Source organism: Lactuca saligna, chromosome 9 (assembly GCF_052625555.1).
Source record: "Lactuca saligna cultivar CGN05327 chromosome 9, ASM5262555v1, whole genome shotgun sequence".
Taxonomy (NCBI): domain Eukaryota; kingdom Viridiplantae; phylum Streptophyta; class Magnoliopsida; order Asterales; family Asteraceae; genus Lactuca; species Lactuca saligna.
This window is the reverse complement of record NC_136425.1, coordinates 22,990,258-23,010,351: the sequence shown is the minus strand read 5'-3', so window position 1 is coordinate 23,010,351 and position 20,094 is coordinate 22,990,258. Positions and strand designations below refer to the sequence as shown.

At 31.2% G+C, this 20,094-nt stretch overlaps 2 protein-coding genes and 1 long non-coding RNA gene across 4 annotated transcripts; 1 reads left to right on the top strand and 2 right to left on the bottom strand.

Moving 5' to 3' along the window:
- Positions 1 to 1,421: 1,421 nt before the first annotated feature.
- On the bottom strand, positions 1,422 to 3,372 carry LOC145014011 (zinc finger (C2H2 type, AN1-like) family protein). 2 transcript variants are annotated; one of them, XM_078972364.1, is made up of 2 exons: positions 2,914 to 3,372; positions 1,422 to 2,426 (listed from the first exon to the last, which is right to left on the bottom strand). In XM_078972364.1, the coding sequence occupies exons 1-2, from the start codon at positions 2,914 to 2,916 to the stop codon at positions 1,647 to 1,649; spliced, it is 783 nt and encodes a 260-aa protein (XP_078828490.1). In that variant the 5' UTR covers positions 2,917 to 3,372; the 3' UTR covers positions 1,422 to 1,646. The 2 variants fall into 2 exon arrangements, with proteins under 2 accessions (XP_078828490.1, XP_078828489.1); XM_078972363.1 differs by having other exon boundaries at positions 3,045 to 3,372.
- Positions 3,373 to 6,280: 2,908 nt separating this feature from the next.
- On the bottom strand, positions 6,281 to 7,975 carry LOC145017782 (uncharacterized). Its single transcript, XM_078975736.1, has 2 exons — positions 7,239 to 7,975; positions 6,281 to 6,614 (listed from the first exon to the last, which is right to left on the bottom strand). The coding sequence occupies exons 1-2, from the start codon at positions 7,917 to 7,919 to the stop codon at positions 6,450 to 6,452; spliced, it is 846 nt and encodes a 281-aa protein (XP_078831862.1). The 5' UTR covers positions 7,920 to 7,975; the 3' UTR covers positions 6,281 to 6,449.
- Positions 7,976 to 17,161: 9,186 nt separating this feature from the next.
- Positions 17,162 to 19,152, top strand: LOC145017686 (uncharacterized). Its single transcript, XR_013666618.1, has 6 exons — positions 17,162 to 17,433; positions 17,525 to 17,661; positions 18,055 to 18,175; positions 18,254 to 18,435; positions 18,519 to 18,587; positions 18,709 to 19,152. It is a non-coding gene; the product is annotated as an uncharacterized LOC145017686 (long non-coding RNA).
- The last annotated feature ends 942 nt before the right edge of the window (positions 19,153 to 20,094 follow it).

Below are 20,094 nucleotides of genomic sequence, written 5' to 3'. Positions count from 1 at the left end.
CATTTAGATGGTTAATCATTCTTTAACTTTTTTTTTTCTCGATTTAATCCCCAATGAACAATAAGATTGCTTTTAGGTAATCGTTTGAACTTTTAAATTTTTTTTATTCGACAAAAGTAATATCTTGATAATTGTAATTTTATGATCTCATAAAATACATTGTATCTAATAAAGTACATTATTTTTCTAAAATTATAAACATCATATAGTGTTCATATCAACTGATTTTATGGTCGATATTGGTGTTGTAAAATAATGATTTGAAACTAAGATCTCACTTACCTACTTTTGGATAGTTTGGATAGTTATATTTTAGTAATGCAAGTAAAATTTCAGTTTTGTAATATATTTTCTTTTCAAATAAAATATATAAATCTATCAAATATAAGAAGTGCATCTAAAATGATCTATCAATTTGCAATGACCAATTTCGAGTGTTTGGCTTGCACTAAACAATTCTAATTCTTATTTCTGGTTATTTTGAATCAAAATGTTTTAATTTGTAGAAACACGGTTCAAAAGAATCTGTGTTAATCAATTTAACAATAATTATTTGACTTAAAACATGCATTATTTGTGCTTTCAGTATAAATTTAGTAATTTATTATTATGATGACATTCTCACTAGGATTTGGTGTTACAATTGAAATAGACAAGATTAAATATAAGATGACTAATTAACTATGATCCATATCAACTTGGATTTACTAGTTTATGATGGCATCAATATAAATTTATGATACTTTCATGATTCATCTTAATGAAACATATATCAATAGCCTTCTAGGCTAGTTACAAGTGTTGCTCTCCCTCCTTCAGATTGAGGGTTCAAGTCTCATTTGAGACATATATAGATGATGTTAGAAGTAATTTAGAAGTAGATTACATTTGTCATTCCAAACAAAATCTAATGAAACATATAGCTTATTTCCGGTGTGTCAAAAAAATTGTAACATCATTAAAAACAATTATTTCATCAAACCATGATTATAAAATGCAAATCAAAAGTGATAGTAATTAGATAGGCAATCCTTTGTATTGTTATTTTCTTATGACATAGAAAATGCATACATATATTTAATTGCAATGGCATTAAATGCGTTGGTGTATGTTTTTTGCTTAGAACATCATGTTGATAGCCGAGTCAATTAATAGATCAGATACTTGAATGACAGAGGTTAGAAGTAAAGGGATCAACATTGTTGAAACAAAGTATCTTTGCTAAAACTTTAGCGGGGAGCACAATAATGAAGAGGTGTGTGTAAATATAGGGGAGCAAGATCTACAACCAAATGACAGTTTAAGTATTTGGTTTCTATTATCCTTTAGGGAGGGGTTTGTATAGTTTGATGTTTTACATTACATTAAGGCATGTTTGTTAAAGTAGGGGTACCATGTTATGATATTTTATACTCAAAAGATTCAAGTTTAAAAATATTGTACGATAAATTTTCAAATTTAATAATATGTAGTAAAATCAAATGAACCTAGAACAAGCCGTTGGGACACAATTCAATGCTGAATCATTCTATATCTAAAACAAGACAATTCATCTTCAAGGTTTCCTTCACAAAAATAAGGATGTGGAAAAACAAGGAAGAGTAACAAATAACAAATTGACAATGGAATAAAAGAAATAACAATCTCTAAGCTTTGGAAGTACCTCTATGTTCTCTTTCAACATGCTCCACAAGTGCAACCGGATCACGAAACCCTTTACTACACTTTGGACACACATCTAATGTCACCTTCATCACCTCTTTCTTCTCATGAACTTTCTGCACATGATCTATCAAATCTCCAACCCTAGAAAACTTCATACTACAAACAGGACACACCTCCGTTTGCCCCGCCCTGTCACCACCACTAGAACCACCCTCTCCATCTTTCCCACCCTGAAACACTTGCCCGATATCATTACTCCATTTCACTATTCCAGCTCCAGCAGAAGCCTTAACAGATGAAGCCGCCTTCAAGAAACCATTAGCCCATTTCGATCCAGAACCGGATCCGGATCCATGGGTCGCCCGTTTTGGTGGTGGGTTTTGCTTTTTGCGATCCGGGTTCCCGTACCCCCAAAATGGGAAGGAGGGTTCGGGTTTTTTAGGGCCAGGGCAAGTGTGGTCGGGTCCGAACCGGTGTTTTAGGCAGCGGTCAATGGTGCAGTCGCGACATTTGATTGTGTTTGAGAATGTGAGGGTTTCTTTACAGCCACGAACTGGGCATTTCTTTTTCTTGGTGGCTTTTTCGTAATTTGATGGATCACAATCTGTGTTCACATGTGATTCCCATGTGATGTTTGGATCTTGATTTGGGATTAAATGAACTCCCTTTGCACAGAGTGGACAGATGACAACTGTTTTGTCGTTTTTGTTAGCATTTGGGCATTCATGTGTACTGTAACTCCGGTGTTCTAGACAAAAAACCTGCAAATTCATAACAAACACGATGATGATGGGTGTTCTATCCAGTATCCACCATGGAAGTAAAAAGTGCTCACAAATAGGCAAATACTAATTCATGAAGATGAAGTTATGACAAACAATTATGGAATACAAGAGTTGAGTAGTATTTGCCTTGGATTAAAAGAAAGAAAAAAATACTGCTATTTTCAAGTGGATAGAAATCATGGCATGCAAGCAGCAAGCTTGTGTATCATTCTTTCTATGGCGCCTTCATGGCTTCTTGCCGATAATCAGTTTCCTGATTCATGTCAATGACATGAGGTTTTAGTATACATATGAATAGATCCTTTCCCCCTTTCTATAACCTAAAAAAAACCCTAAGAAGACATATACGTATTTAAACCCTAAAATTGAAATAAACAAGTTAAACAATCTGCCATCAAGGTCATGTAGAGTGCTAATTAAGCTCGCAATGATCAATTTCAACAATTATATCAAAAAAACTAACCATGCATCAAGCATCACAGGAACATAATAGCATCCACCAGTGAAACTCCACGAATTTAACGAAAATTTCAAACATTATAGCAAAGATTTATGAGGAAAAACAGCAAAAAGCAAGAGGGCTCGGAATAGGACCTTGTTGCAGCAATCGCAGGTGAAAGGAAGGAAATCTATGAGCTTACAATCATTAACAGAGCACTGTTCTCCCAGATTTGGAATTGCCGGCGTCCCCATTACTTTAAGCAAAAAAAAAAATGCTTTTTTTCTTATATATGATGAATGAAAAGTATGGAAGTACGGATGTACATGAATGCGTATGTTGATTTGTAGGATTTGATGAAGCTTTCAGACTCCGCGTTCAAAGTCTTCTTCCTCTGCGCGGAATCGAACAGTCCAGATGGGAGAGAAGACGGCGGAGCCCCCTTTCACGGAAACACGTAAAAGACACGTCAACTGCATCCTCTCGGTCGTATCAATGTTTACTCCATTTGTTTATTTTTGAGCGACAAAATTGCAATTTTGGTCCTTGTGGTTAACAACAAGCACGGATAAGATCCAAAAAATTTTGAACTTGTATGGTGGTCTAAAATCAAATTTTTTGTGATTATGGTCTTAAAAAAGTTGAAAGGTTAATTTTGCCCTTTTGTTTTTTTGTTTTTTTTTTTTTATATTTTAACATCTAATTTAATACTTCTATTAATTTTAAATAAGAAAAAAATAGGTTTTAGTAAAAAGCTTGTATTAGCACAACGTACATATGAAAGTACTCAAACTCAAACCTCAATTACCCAAGATGACGAAATGGATGATGAAGAGATGTATATGAAATTATTGGAGGATAATCTAAAAAGTTTCGAGTTAATTTGATTCATAACACGAGTATTGTTCATTATCTCCTTCCATCAACCCCATTAAAACCAAAGATTCCATGTTGATTTTCAATCTCTCTTTCCCGTGAACCTCCTTGTATCTCCGATGATAGTGAAACAGAAACACGAGGATGGCTTGTTGTAGTAGTCACTTCCTCTGATGGTGAAACAAAGGTTGTGGTTTTGATTCAAAGTAGGAAAATCGATTTCCATATGGTTTTGTTAAGAAGAGAGCACCAATGGTATTGGGATCAAGATTCAGGGGTCTAGGTTTGATCATATATGTAACTTTCCAATGAGGCTTCATTGCATCTTTTCTCGTGAATGTTCAACAAATCCTTGAAGGTGGTCTTTAAATGAAGTTCTTCCAACGAGTTATATGTGGTGATATAAGGTTTTTCTGTTCAGTAGAATATTGTTTCCAATAAATGAAGATATTGGTTATTTGGTTACCAGTTCATGCGTAGAAAGTGATAGGTATTACATCGAGAGGGATATATATATATATAAGTGTGTGTGTGTGTGTGTGCGTGCGCACGAACACACGGGCCCCTAAATGATGTTATTTATTTCGTTTTTTTATTTAATAGTTTTAATTAAAATTAATTATAAAAAGAAATTAAAAGGGTATAAAATAATTTTTAGGTGGGTGATGGACTATTTGTTAAAAGTTTTGGAACAACAGAGATCATGTTTTTTTTTAACTTAGAGATTATATCTTAGATTTCGGAAAACCATAGGGACCATTTATGATGCTTTGTCTTTAATATATCATAAAGATTTTGGTCCTTCGAAAATTTGAATGCATTTGAAATGACTATCTTGTCATTCTATATTTTTTTCCATATTTTTTATTTACTAAAATATTTTTAAAAATTAAAAAAAAAATAAAGTAAAATAACTAATAACCTATCTCACTCAACCATTTCTCTTTTAATATCCACTCCTTATTTCCTTTCTTTCTTCTCTTCTCTGCTAGAGCACCACCGTTAGCCACATGTCATCGGATTTAACTCTGTCTAGATCTATCATTGTCCACCCCCGTGCAAATCAACTGTCGTCCACTTCCATTCATCTCCGTCCAGATCCCCCACTGCCTACCTCCATACAGATCATTCAAGATCCACCGTCGTCCACCTCCTCTAATGATTCGATCTTCACCTTTGCTGAACTTTCTTTCTTTCTCTAACGAACTAGATAATGTGAAAACATGTGTGATTGTGATGCTAGGGTTTGCCTCAAATAGATGTTGGTGGTGGGTTAGCCCTTCGATCTAGGAACTCAAACAAAAAGTGGAGATGGAGGTTCAAATCGGCGCGTGTTTCTTCGTTAACGTTCCAACGGTGGTACAAGAGAACTATTTGTACATTCATTATACTAATACTTAAAACTATACAACATTATGGCGATGATGATGGATGTTGTATTTCCTCAAATACCAAATACAACACGTAAGAGCATCTTCTAGGAAACGTGAAAATATTGTATAGGCATGTTCAATATTTAGATGATTCTATAAGAAAAAACATATTTAGTAAGGTTAATTACATCTTGATCGCTCAAAGATAATAATAATTTACAAATAGGCGAAAAGCAATAGAAATATTAGATGTATGCAAAGGTAGAGACTAGAGAGGTTCTTTCTATAGGAGACCTCCATTAGAAATAGAATATTGTGTCATACATGAAAAATTAAAAAACATAGTAAGTTTTTTTAACTAATGTGAAAAAGAATACTAATGTAAATAAATCACATAAACAACTTAATAACACAAAATGCAAGCATCTGAATGCTAAGTGGTCCAATGATAACATGTAAATGGAACAATTCAAAGATCGCCTCTAAATAGCTCAGCATTCAAGGCATTTGATATATCATCATTTGACATGTTTGATACAACCAAACAACCTCAGCCTACAACATCTAAACAACCCCAACCCTCATGATACAACATCTAAACGATCGCTAAACAAATCAAAAGTCTTTGAACGATTACAGACTCTTACATTTTCTTAACCATTAAAAATGGTATTATAAAACATCCCCCAACTACGAATCATTTAAAAAAATCATCTAATGTCTACTAAATCCATCCACGTACATTTTACATTGCAAACAATAAAATACTTACATTTGCAATGTAATTTTTTGAGAATAAGATACTAAAGGAAAAACACAACCATCAATACAAAATACTTTGTGCAACACCAATCCATTTTGAGAACAAATTATTCAAGGTAGTAGTTTGTGCAACGGCTCTAAAATCAGAATCAAATAAGATGATGAACATTCTTAGGGTTCTAAGTGTTAAATATGTTAGAATTTGCAACAAGGATCTGAAGAGGAAGTAGAAGATTGGCATGTTTATTATAAGGTATATGAGATTTTAGGGTGAATGGGAGAAAACAAAAATTGGATATCATCCATGCATTAGGGAGCCATTACTCATTACTAGTTTTAACCTATTTTTTCAGGGTGCATATCAAGTAAGAAGCATGATGTGATGAGAAAACATTCATATGGCATTATCAAAGATTGTACTTTAATTCCCAAAAGAAAATAGAGTAATTATCAAAAATGAAAAGAAATAACATGAAATTCAACCAGTATTCTGTGACAAAACATCCTAGATAAAAAACATAACATACTCTCCAAAATTCTCAAAGATTGTCAAGCAGGAATTTCAGCAACATCTTCAACATAAGTTATTGCCTTTGTGGTTGGCTTTGCAAGAAGATCTGTGTACTCTTGGAATGGTGATCTTGAAAACCTTGTCTCCCTCCAGAAATCAGGAGTCAAAAACCCATAAGTTTTCAGCAAACAGTCAAAAGTAGCCTGCAAAAAAATCACAACTTGATTTTAAATGTCTTTATATCAACAAATTTCCAATCCTTGAAATACATATATGAAACGTACAGGAACATGAAAAGCATAAAGTTTCAACACCATAAACACATGAGCAATTAAATAAATAATAAATGCAAGTATTTGGAACAAAAAGCAGAAAAAGCAACAAAATAGTGAAAAATCAAACTAATTCTCGTAGTTCATAGCAAATGCAGCAAAATGAACAATGTATAGAGAAAAAACAATTGTGAAATATTCAACATAAATCTAGCCAAAAAACACAAACTTTTTCTGAACTGATAGAATTACTCTCAATATAAGAACTCATGGGCTAAAAGATTAAAAATTTAATACATCCTGCAAATAAGAGTCAAGGGTGTGATTTTGGCAAATTTATAGCGAGATACAATGTTTAATCACTTCATACTTGACACTAGAAAAAAAAAAAAGCTATCGACTTACATTGAAACTGGAAAAATATAAGCAATAATTTCATATGCAAAGTAGTATAGATAAACCAGAATTGATGAGTAACTACCGAATAAGAGCAGATAACGTTAACAAGCAAATTATAATCAGCTCAAGTAATATGCAAAAAGAATAGTAATTGACCTTAACAAAGTTTCCAAGGGTTTTTGTGGATCCACGAGACATCGTAAACACGTCATCGATCCCAGCCATCTGAAGAACCTTCTTTGGAACTCTGGCAGCTACAATACCAGCACCACGAGGAGCCGGAACCAACCTAACAGTAACTGAACCACACTTTCCAGTAACCTTACATGGCACGGTATGGGGCTTTCCAATCTTATTACCCCAGTATCCTCTCCTCACTGGAATCACAGACAGCTTAGCCAATATGATTGCGCCTCTAATGGCAGTAGCCACTTCCTTTGAGCACTTGACTCCGAGTCCTACGTGGCCATTTCCATCTCCAACAACAACAAAAGCCTTAAACCTGGTTCTTTGTCCAGCACGGGTCTGTTTCTGGACAGGCATGATCTTCATCACCTCATCTTTGAGTGACGGCAGGATTTGATCGATGATCTGGTGCTCCTTGATGGGGAGGGAATGAAGGTAGACTTCTTCAAGCTTGGTGATCTTACCATCCTTCACAAGACGCCCCAGCTTGGTTACTGGCACCCACTTCTCTTCTTCTGTGTCGCGGCGAGGTCCACGGCGACGACCTCTACCACGGTCACCACCACGGCCTCCGCGGCCACCGAAACCACGTCCAAATCCTCCACGTTCTCCGCCTCCAAATCCACCACGTTCTCCGCCTCTTTCTGCCATGGTTGCTGTTTGCGTATGAGAAATAAGAGAGATTTAGAGATACGAAACCCTAGAGCTGAAGATGGAGAAATATATATGTGGCGCCGAAAATGCTAGGGTTTGTCAGATGGACTATTGAGACTGGGTTGGGCTTATATTCGGTCCGTCAAAATATTTTTTGACTGTTTCGGCTCGTTATTGTCGTGAATAAATTTAAATTTTCATTTGCTTATTCTTAACCAACATTCACATGAATATTTATAAGTTTTGGGTTAAATAGAGTTATAACCATGTATTTTATCTAGCAACATTGACATGAATATTTAGTGGCCTAGCAACATTGACATAAATGTATAAGTTTTGAGTTAAATAAAGAAGTAGGTATTTTGCCTTTTAATATTATGTGTCATATTTTCATGAGATTTTCATGAGATTAACACTTTAAGTCATGTTTAAGATATGGGTGGAATGAAAAGTAGTTTAACAATAGTTTAAAATTTGTGTTACCATTCTAAAACAAAATGTAATTCTTACAACTACCAAAGTATGTAACTACAAACGATCTACCATTTTTAATAAAAGAGTAAATCTTCCTCCTCCATTAGCCACGTGTCATCAAATCGCCACGTGTTCCTGTATTTAAATGATGACAACTGTCAGCTTAACAGAGGTCTTCCTCCATTTGTTTTACAATTCAAAATTTAAATTCAAATACCACATCACGTTTTGAAGAAAATTTCAATCTTTCAAAAATTATAAGCTATTTAAATTTAAATATGGTATTACAATTACGTAAAAACTGTCCAGCTAATAATCCGACATTTAATAAGGAAAAATTACATTCGTATATACATATTCCAGCAATCAATTCCGTAATTAAAGTGATAATTATATTATCTCTTAATATTATCTAGATTTGTGATGATTTTCTTATACTTAATATACAAATATATACCTGCAATACGAATTGAAAAACATGGTTCGGCATTATCTTTGGCCTTTTCCTTCTTCCTCTTTGTATTCTCGGCTTTGGATTCAATTTCAACTTCAAAACCTCAGTATGTTTTTTTTATTTATATTTCTTCATTCATGTTTCTTCTTCCATCTGTTTCTATCATCTGTTTCTATTTTTTTCCATCTGTTTCTATCGTCAGTTTATTAATATATGTATTAGTCTTGTATTATTGTTTGTACATCTAGAAATCGGTTCTCTTTCATGCATTATGTTTTGTTTTTTTGCACTCTGTTTTTCGATTGTCAATCATAACTTCACATCCCATTGCCTCAAAATAAAATACACAACACGCAAGTTTACAATATACTTTTTGGTTAAGAGAATGTAACAAAATAATTAAAGGGGAAAGCAAACAGTGGCTTAATTATAAATAATAATTGATTGTATTATCAAGTAAGAGATGAACAATATAAAACTGGACTGTGGAGGATGTATAATCCATCATTTGATAACAGATTAGACTTCAATTTGTCAATCCATCTTATTCTGAGATTTTATGCATTGGCAATCTACTTGTAGCCTTTAAACTAAAAATATCATTTTTGATGTCTACCGGTAATGAAACCAATATGATGTCTACCCTCTTATTAGTTTTTCACATGTACCATTATCTGTGTATGACTTTTTCACAACGATCATTATATAAAAAGTTATGTAAAATATATTTTTAATAAAAATGGTCATTTATTGTAAAACTATCATAAAAAATTAAAATTTCTGAATATTTATATATACCACTATGAGTGTGTGACTGTTTTTATATTATTCTTTATTTAAATATGCAAAATATCCACCATTTTCTTTTTACTTTACTATATTTTACACCGTTTCCTTTCAGAGTAATGTCTAACGCCGAAATCACCTACTTGGACAACATTGGAGTGGTAACACACGATACCAAATTTAAAGTCAAAATCTTCAGCACGTGGAATTTTGTACCAAAAGGAAAGAAAGAAGTTATGTCCATTGAATTAATCGTTATGGATGAACAGGTTATTTACAAGGTTTATATATATTATTAATTACTATTAACTTTTTATTATTTAATAAATAGTTTATTTTACTTATAGGGCAAAAAGATACAAGCACATGTTTTCAGTGGTCAGTTTAACAGATTCCTGCATCTTTTGAATGTTGGAGGCACTTTGTTAATACAACATCCTAACATGGCTATGATGAAAGGGGGGTTTAATATTACTAGACAAGACTAGCAGATTGTCCTGCAATGGGATACTGTTGTTAAAAAAAAATGTGTTGATTTTGGGGGTCCAGTTCATAGTTTTGATTTTGTTGATTTTGCTTCAATTTTACAGCTAAACTGCCCGTAAAACTCGTGTTTTGGTTAGTTGTTTGACATACCTTTTTAATCTATTTTTCATATTTTCTATAATCACATTATTTGTTTATATTATTTTCAAGATGTAATTGGACATATTATCTCTCGTCGTGAGCTTGATACATCTAATCCGATGCAATCAAAACACAACATGAAGATCACCTTAAGTGATATAGAGTGAGTTTTTAACCTCTTTTGTATCATATAATTTTTATATATCATTGTTTTAATTTTTTTTTTACTTTATTATTGTAGGGGTACAGAGCTTAGGATTACTCTCTTTGGAAATCAAGCTCATCAACTCAATGAATATTTTTCAAAAAACACAAATGCTTATTGTGTTATCATTATTCTTCAGTTTGCTGTCGTGAACTCTTGGAATGATCTGTGATAATATTATAATAATTACTTTGTTAAAAAATATATTTTCAAACTAATTATTCTTTTTTCTTTGTAGGTATTGTTGGAGTAAAATCTTATTGGGACGCTTCTAATTTGTTTGTTAATGTTGATATTCTAGAGATAAACAATTATAGAAAAAGGTCTAATATCCATTAATACAATTTTTTAATGTAAAATATTCCACCTATCCTGCATCTCTTTCATATTTAACTATTTTATTACATCATATAGATTGCAAGAGGTTGATGGAGGAAGAAAATTTGTAAGTAGCATATTCGTGCTCGCGAGTAGGACTTTTTCATCAAATGATTGGTTTACCGGTGATCTTGAGATAAAAAAATGTTTGTGATGTCCTCGAACCGTTGAAGGTATATTATCACATTTTAAATTAGTGGTATAATTTTTTACATTTTACATTTTATCTCTAAATAGTTTGTATTATACTTTTGGAATTATTACAGGCATGTAAGTTTATTTTAATTGGTACAATCAAGGGAATCCGACAGGACCATGCATGGTATTATCCTGCATGTAATAAATGTGGGAAGAAAAACATAGAGATTTACAATATAATTCACGCATCTGATTCCCAAAAATGTATAACGGATTTGTCTACTGTGATGTGTAAAAATGGACTATGCAACATGTCAGTTGTGGTGAAAAAAGAGAAGTGTGTATAGTGTACTTTGTCTTTAACATTGATATATCTAAAATTTATATATTTTTTAAATATGCTGACAATAACTTTTTTTTCATACAGGTTTCTGATCCCTATCAATGTTCAGGATGGTACAGGGACGATTTCATTGATGCTTTTCGATAAAGATGCAAGTAAAATGTTGGAAGCAAATGCAGATGATTTGGTCAAAGTAGTTATAGAGGTATAATATTTATTATATGACTATTACTTAAGTATGTATTTATGATTCTGATTGTCATATATATGTTTTTTGCTCCAGAGAGAGGTGATAGTTTGGCTTTATTCCCAACTGAATTAAGCATTTTGAAAGGACGTAAAACAACTTTTATAGTTGAAGTTACAAATTACAATGTATCAAATCCAAGCAGATTATATTCTATTAACAAAATGGATATATCAATCATTTGTGAGTTGGAGACCAAATTTGAAACTTTGGTATATATCTTACCTCAAATAATAGTTAACTTCTTTATAAAATTTTAAGAAGTTAAACTTTATTTAAATATCTTATTATCAAGGCTGGTGAATCTCAATTGTTTAATCAACAAACTGATGTTGCTGATTCAGATGAGATAAAACTTGTGAAGGTAAAGATTATATTTTATTATTATTATTATTATATTATATTTTCATATTAGTCTCGCTTAAATATATTTGTTATTGATGAAAAATAATTAAATTTCAATAAGATTTAATGACAACTAACAATTTAATTGCCTTATTTGATTTTAGGATTGTGCTTCTCATACGGGAGATAATGTAACTCCTTCGAATTTCAAAAAATCAACCGTGACCAGTCCGATTAAACTTTTTAACAAAACCATTGATCTAAAGCGGAATTTGCATGAAATGTATGATTTTGATTCCCCCGATTTTGAATCAGCAACAAAGTCAAGACGTGTATCAAGTGGTCAAAGTACTCCTCTTTTTGTCCCAAAAAAAAAGAGAAGTAAATTGTGGTTTGGTTTTTAAAATTTCTTGAATAATTTGGTACTTGTTCTCGAATAATTTGGTACTTGTGTCTGGGATTTTGTTTTCAATTTCTCCGTTTTTGATATTTTGGATTATGATTTTTTATATGGTCGTTGGTTGTTTTTAGAACTTTCTCAAATTTGGAAAAACTATTTTATTGGTTTTGTGGTTTTGAATATTATTGAAATAGTTTATTGTTTCTTTTATATTAATGTTATTATGAGTATAACCATTTAATTGATGATTTGGCATAAAGAAACAAACAAATAATAATTACGAAATTAAAAGACAAGTTACAAACTACCTTATTAGTTATGTGCTACTAATGGAGTGGGAAACCCAACTTATCAGAGTTTCAAAAGATGATGAGTACTCTGCCTTCCTTGGAAGAGACAAAAAAAAACATAAACGATACACTCCATAATGTTCTACATCAGATAAAAAAATTAAAGGTTAGATAATTAATAAAAAAATAGATATATAATTTTATAATACATGGATTTAAAAAAAAAAATGATAACTTAAAAACATAGGGGACAGCAGAGAAGACTATCTGCTGAAAATAAACAACTGATAACATCAATATAAGCAATGTACATTTTAACTACATCTTTCTTATTTGAGCTGTTGTTCAACCTTCTTTAGTCTCATTTGAGCATTTTATTCATCTATATTACAATTTTCTCATTTGTGTGTTTGGAATAATGTTTTGTGAAACCTAACCAATCTCGACAAACTACAGAGACATGTATATCATGAGCTTTTTTTTTGTATTAGTCATGTATTCTTTTATGTACATCAAGCAATTGGTTCTCTTTCTTGCATTATGTTTTGCTTTTTTGTTCTCTATTTTTCTATTGTCAATCACAAGTTCACAACCCATTTCTTCAAAATAAAATACACTACACTCAAGTTAATAATTTACTTTTTGGCTATGAGAATGTCACAAACGCATTGAAGAGGAAAACAAACAGTGGCTTAATTATAGATAATAATTGATTGTATTATCAAGTAAGAGATGAAATATACAAAAGTGGACTGTGGACGATGTATAATCCATCCTCTGATAACATATTAGACTTCAATTTGTCAGTCCATCCTATTGTTGGGGTAAAATGGTCCAACTGTTTGAAACTTGCCAAAACAGCAACCATGAGTTCATAAACCCCAAACAACTTAGTCAATCTAAGTCTATGAACTTTGCATTTTTTTTTTCCTTTTTCTGAGATTTTCTAGATTGGCATTCTACTTGTAGCCTTTAAACTAAAAATATCATTTTTAATGTCTACTGTTGTGATCAACCTGCCATGAGTTCATAATTGGATAGATTTTTCAAGGTACAATATCCTAATAAGAAAAAAAAATAAAGTTATAATGCTAGAAATGGATATGTTTTCCAAACTGCAATGTTGTCATAGAAAGAAATGAATTTTGATGCTAACATAGTCAAATAAATGAAAGTATATTGGTATGTTTATGTGTATCACGCTTTGGTTTATTTTCTTTTTAGTCAGAAGAGTGCTTTAAAATTTTGCCTAACAATATTAATATTTATATTAATTATTTTATACATTTAATTATTGATATTAGAATAGAATAACATTGGTCAAAAATAAATCTCTTTTTTTTATGTCATTTTCTCGTAATGAGAAATTAATATATTTAACTTAATGATAGTCACGGTAGCATCTTTGGAAGTGGGTGTGAGTAGGGGCATTTTGGGAAAAAATTTAAAATCCACATATTCTTCACAAGATAACATTATGGAACTTAATTTTTGTTAAAAAAAAATGGAGTTTTGAGGCATAAAAAATACAAATATCACTTCCAAAAGTAAATGATGGGCATTTTGTCAATAAATAAAAGTTAAACTAGAATCCAAAGAAGGGTTGTTTTCAAGCATATTTTAATGAAATTCCGATTTTGTGAATACTTTTTGAGTCATAAGAACACAAATCTCACTTTCAAAGTAAATCAGGGTCATTTTCGTCACAAAATCAAAGTTATTCGTACGAATAAGAATCTGCATTTAACCACAATCTTCATTTAACTTGTACCAGTTCTAATTCTTTGAGGGCTAATAATGAATCGGCATACACGTCATTTCTAATCTTCTGAAACTGTAAAGTTTCATTTTATTTTAGTATAAAAGCTTAAACTTTACACCTTGATTTGGTTAACTCCTTTCCTTATATGAATTTGGACTAAAATACCCTAATTTTTAGCAATTTTGAAATTCAAAAATTAAACTTATATTTGCTGAAAGTTTTGAAATTACCTCGTGCTTTATTTCACAACCAGCCTTCCACGATCACTAATCTTGTTGTCTCCATTCGTCGTTTCAAAGTTCTTGATTTTTGGTCGTCTCCCAAGTCCCAACTCTTCACCTCCGTTCACATCCATACGACGTCGGTAGCCCGTCATCAGAACCTACTTAATAACACCATACGACGTGTGTTTCGCTTCTCCTGCATTTCATTCACTTTTCGGTAAAACTTTCTCCCCTCTTTAGGTGTAGCTTCATTTCTTTGTGCTTACTTGGTTATGTGTAGAAGCAATTGAATAGTTGTAGGTAGTGTGTAAACGATAACTCTTTACCTATTTTCGAACTGGACATAAATCTTTATCTGAGAAATATAGATGCAACAAAGGTGGCTTCTGGTGCCGGAATTGGGAATTTTGTGTAAGTTTATAACTAGGGCTTCAAATTTGTTTCAATAATATGCGATTTATGTTACTGAACAGGTACGGGGTGGGACTTGGGAGTCGTGGGTCTTATAATGGGATTTCTATTACTTTAATTTTTTTACTTAATAGAAACATCAAATCGCCACGTGTCACTATATTTAAATGATGACAGTTGTCGACTTAACAGAGGTCTTCCTCCATTTTTTTTACAATTCAAAATTTAAATTCAAATACCACATCACATTTTGAAGAAAATTTCAAAGAAAATTTCAATTTTTCAAAAGTCATAAGCTATTTAAATTTAAATATGGTATTACAATTACGTAAAAGCTGTCAAGCTAATAATCCGACATTTAATAAGGAAAAGTTACATTCGTATACACATATTCCAGCAATCAATTCCGTAACAAAAGTGATAATTATATCATCTCTTAATATTATCTAGATTTGGGACGATTTTCTTATATTTAACATACAAATATATGACTGCAATACGAATTAAAAAACACGGTTCGACATTATCTTCGGCCTTTTCCTTCTTCCTCTTTGTATTCTCGCTTTGGCTTCAACATCAAAACCTCATGTATGTTTTTTTTATCTATATTTCTTCATTCATGTTTCTTCTTCCATTTGTTTCTATCATCTATTTCTATTTTTTTCCATCTGTTTCTATCATCAGTTTATTAGTATATGTATTAGTCTTGTTTTATTTTCTGTACATCTAGAAATCGGTTCTCTTTCATGCATTATGTTTTGTTTTTTTGCACTCTGTTTTTCAATTGTCAATCATAACTTCACATCCCATTGCCTCAAAATAAAATACACTACACGCAAGTTTACAATATACTTTTTGGCTAAGAGAATGTAACAAAATAATTAAAGAGGAAAGCAAACAGTGGCTTAATTATAAATAATAATTGATTGTATTATCAAGTAAGAGATGGACTATACAAAACTGGAATGTGGAGGATGTATAATCCATCCTCTGATAACAGATTAGACTTCAATTTGTCAATCCATCTTATTATTAGATTTTGTGCATTGGCAATCTACTTGTAGCCTTTAAACTAAAAATATCATTTTTGATGTCTACCAGTAATGAAACCAATATGATGTCTACCCTCTTATTAGTTTTTCATATGTACCATTATCTGTGTATGACTTTTTCGCAACGATCATTATATAAAAAGTTATGTAAAATATATTTTTAATAAAAATGGCCATTCATTGTAAAACTATCATAAAAATTAAAATTTCTGAATATTTATATATACCACTATGAGTGTGTGACTGTTTTTATATTATTCTTTATTTAAATATGCAAAATATCCACCATTTTCTTTTTACTTTACTATATTTTACACCGTTTCCTTTCAGAGTAACGTCTAACGCCGAAATCACTTTCTTGGACAACATTGGAGTGGCAACACCCGATACCAAATTTAAGGTCAAAATCTTGAGCATGTGGAATTTTGTACCAAAAGGAAAGAAAGAAGTTATGTCCATTGAATTAATCGTTATGGATGAACAGGTTATTTACAAGGTTTATATATATTATTAATTACTATTAATATTTTATTATTTAATAAATAGTTTATTTTACTTATAGAGCAAAAAGATACAAGCACGTGTTTTCAGTGGTTAGTTTAACATATTCCAACATCTTTTGAATGTTGGAGGCACTTTCTTAATACAATATCCTAACATGGCTATAATGGAAGAGGGGGGGGGGGGGGTTAATATTACTAGACAAGACCAACAGATTGTCCTGCAATGGGATACTGTTGTTAAAAAAATGTGTTGATTTTTGGGGTCCAGTTCATAGTTTTGATTTTGTTGATTTTGCTTCAATTTTACAGCTAAACTGTCCGCAAAACTCGTGTTTTGGTTAGTTGTTTGACATACCTTTTTAATCTATTTTTCATATTTTCTATAATCACATTATTTGTTTATATTATTTTCAAGATGTAATTGGACATATTATCTCTCGTCGTGAGCTTGATACATCTAATCCGATGCAATCAAAACACAACATGAAGATCACCTTAAGTGATATAGAGTGAGTTTTTAACCTCTTTTGTATCATATAATTTTTATATATCATTGTTTTAATGTTTTTTACTTTATTATTGTAGGGGTACAGAGCTTAGGATTACTCTCTTTGGAAATCAAGCTCATCAACTCAATGAATATTTTTCAAAAAACACAAATGCTTATTGTGTTATCATTATTCTTCAGTTTGCTGTCGTGAACTCTTGGAATGATCTGTGATAATATTATAATAATTACTTTGTTAAAAAATATATTTTCAAACTAATTATTCTTTTTTCTTTGTAGGTATTGTTGGAGTAAAATCTTATTGGGACGCTTCTAATTTGTTTGTTAATGTTGATATTCTAGAGATAAACAATTATAGAAAAAGGTCTAATATCCATTAATACAATTTTTTAATGTAAAATATTCCACCTATCTTGCATCTCTTTCATATTTAACTATTTTATTACATCATATAGATTGCAAGAGGTTGATGGAGGAAGAAAATTTGTAAGTAGCATATTCGTGCTCGCGAGTAGGACTTTTTCATCAAATGATTGGTTTACCGGTGATCTTGAGATAAAAAAATGTTTGTGATGTCCTCGAACCGTTGAAGGTATATTATCACATTTTAAATTAGTGGTATAATTTTTTACATTTTACATTTTATCTCTAAATAGTTTGTATTATACTTTTGGAATTATTACAGGCATGTAAGTTTATTTTAATTGGTACAATCAAGGGAATCCGACAGGACCATGCATGGTATTATCCTGCATGTAATAAATGTGGGAAGAAAAACATAGAGATTTACAATATAATTCACGCATCTGATTCCCAAAAATGTATAACGGATTTGTCTACTGTGATGTGTAAAAATGGACTATGCAACATGTCAGTTGTGGTGAAAAAAGAGAAGTGTGTATAGTGTACTTTGTCTTTAACATTGATATATCTAAAATTTATATATTTTTTAAATATGCTGACAATAACTTTTTTTTTCATACAGGTTTCTGATCCCTATCAATGTTCAGGATGGTACAGGGACGATTTCATCGACGCTTTTCGATAAAGATGCAAGTAAAATGTTGGAAGCAAATGCGGATGATTTGGTCAAAGTAGTTATAGAGGTATAATATTTATTATATGACTATTACTTAAGTATGTATTTATGATTCTGATTGTCATATATATGTTTTTTGCTCCAGAGAGAGGTGATAGTTTGGCTTTATTCCCAACTGAATTAAGCATTTTGAAAGGACGTAAAACAACTTTTATAGTTGAAGTTACAAATTACAATGTATCAAATCCAAGCAGATTATATTCTATTAACAAAATTACTGAAGATATATCAATCATTTCTGAGTTGGAGACCAAATTTGAAACTTTGGTATATACCTTACCTCAAATAATAGTTAACTTCTTTATAAAATTTTAAGAAGTTAAACTTTATTTAAATATCTTATTATCAAGGCTGGTGAATCTCAATTGTTTAATCAACAAACTGATGTTGCTGATTCAGATGAGATAAAACTTGTGAAGGTAAAGATTATATTTTATTATTATTATTATTATATTATATTTTCATATTAGTCTCGCTTAAATATATTTGTTATTGATGAAAAATAATTAAATTTAATTTAATTGCCTTATTTGATTTTAGGATTGTGCTTCTCAGACGGGAGATAATGTAACTCCTTCGACTTTAGAAAAATCAACCGCGACCAGTCCGATTAAACTTTTTAACAAAACCATTGATCTAAAGCGGAATTTGCATGAAGTGTATGATTTTGATTCCCCCGATTTTGAATCAGCAACAAAGTCAAGACGTGTATCAAGTGGTCAAAGCATTCCTCTTTTGGTCCTAAAAAAAGAGAAGTAAAGTGTGGTTTGGTTTTTAAAAATTCTTGAATAATTTGGTACTTGTTCTCGAATAATTTGGTACTTGTGTGTGGGATTTTGTTTTCAATTTCTCCGTTTTTGATATTTTGGATTATGGTTTTTTATATGGTCGTTAGTTGTTTTTAGAACTTTCTCAAATTTGGAAAAACTATTTTATTGGTTTTGTGGTTTTGAATTTTATTGGAATAGTTTGTTGTTTCTTTTATGTTAATGTTATTATGAGTATAACCATTTAATAAATGATTTGGCATAAAGAAACAAATGAATAATAATTACGAAATTAAAAGACAAGTTACAAACTACCTTATTAGTTATGTGCTACTAATGGAGTGGGAAACCCAACTTGTCAGAGTTTCAAAAGATGATGAGTACTCTGCCTTCCTTGGAAGAGACAAAAAAACATAAACGATACACTCCATAATGTTCTACATCAGATAAAAAATTAAAGGTTAGATAATTAAATAAAAAATAGATATATAATTTTATAATACATGGATTTAAAAAAAATGATAACTTAAAAACATAGGGGACAACAGAGAAGACTAACTGCTGAAAATAAACAACTGATAACATCAATATAAGCAATGTACATTTTAACTACATCTTTCTTATTTAAGCTGTTGTTCAACCTTCTTTGGTCTCATTTGAGCATTTTATTCATCTATATTACAATTTTCTCATTTGTGTGTTTGGAATAATGTTTTGTGAAACCTAACCAATCTCGACAAACTACAGATACATGTATATCATGAGCTTTTTTTTTTTGTATTAGTCATGTATTCTTTTATGTACATCAAGCAATTGGTTCTCTTTCTTGCATTATGTTTTGCTTTTTTGTTCTCTATTTTTCTATTGTCAATCACAAGTTCACAACCCATTTCTTCAAAATAAAATACACTACACTCAAGTTAATAATTTACTTTTTGGCTATGAGAATGTCACAAACGCATTGAAGAGGAAAACAAACAGTGGCTTAATTATAGATAATAATTGATTGTATTATCAAGTAAGAGATGAAATATACAAAAGTGGACTGTGGACGATGTATAATCCATCCTCTGATAACATATTAGACTTCAATTTGTCAGTCCATCCTATTGTTGGGGTAAAATGGTCCAACTGTTTGAAACTTGCCAAAACAGCAACC

Bases quoted from the DNA above. Each gene is read 5' to 3' on its own strand.
- LOC145017782 (XM_078975736.1), bottom strand. From the start codon at position 7,919: ATGGCAGAAAGAGGCGGAGAACGTGGTGGATTTGGAGGCGGAGAACGT. The intron at 6,615-7,238 runs GTCAATTACTAT...ATTTTTTTGCAG, and splicing joins CCCTTGGAAACTTTGTTAAG to GCTACTTTTGACTGTTTGCT.
- LOC145014011 (XM_078972363.1), bottom strand. From the start codon at position 3,143: ATGGGGACGCCGGCAATTCCAAATCTGGGAGAACAGTGCTCTGTTAAT. The intron at 2,427-3,044 runs GTCCTATTCCGA...ATGAATTTGCAG, and splicing joins CCTGCGATTGCTGCAACAAG to GTTTTTTGTCTAGAACACCG.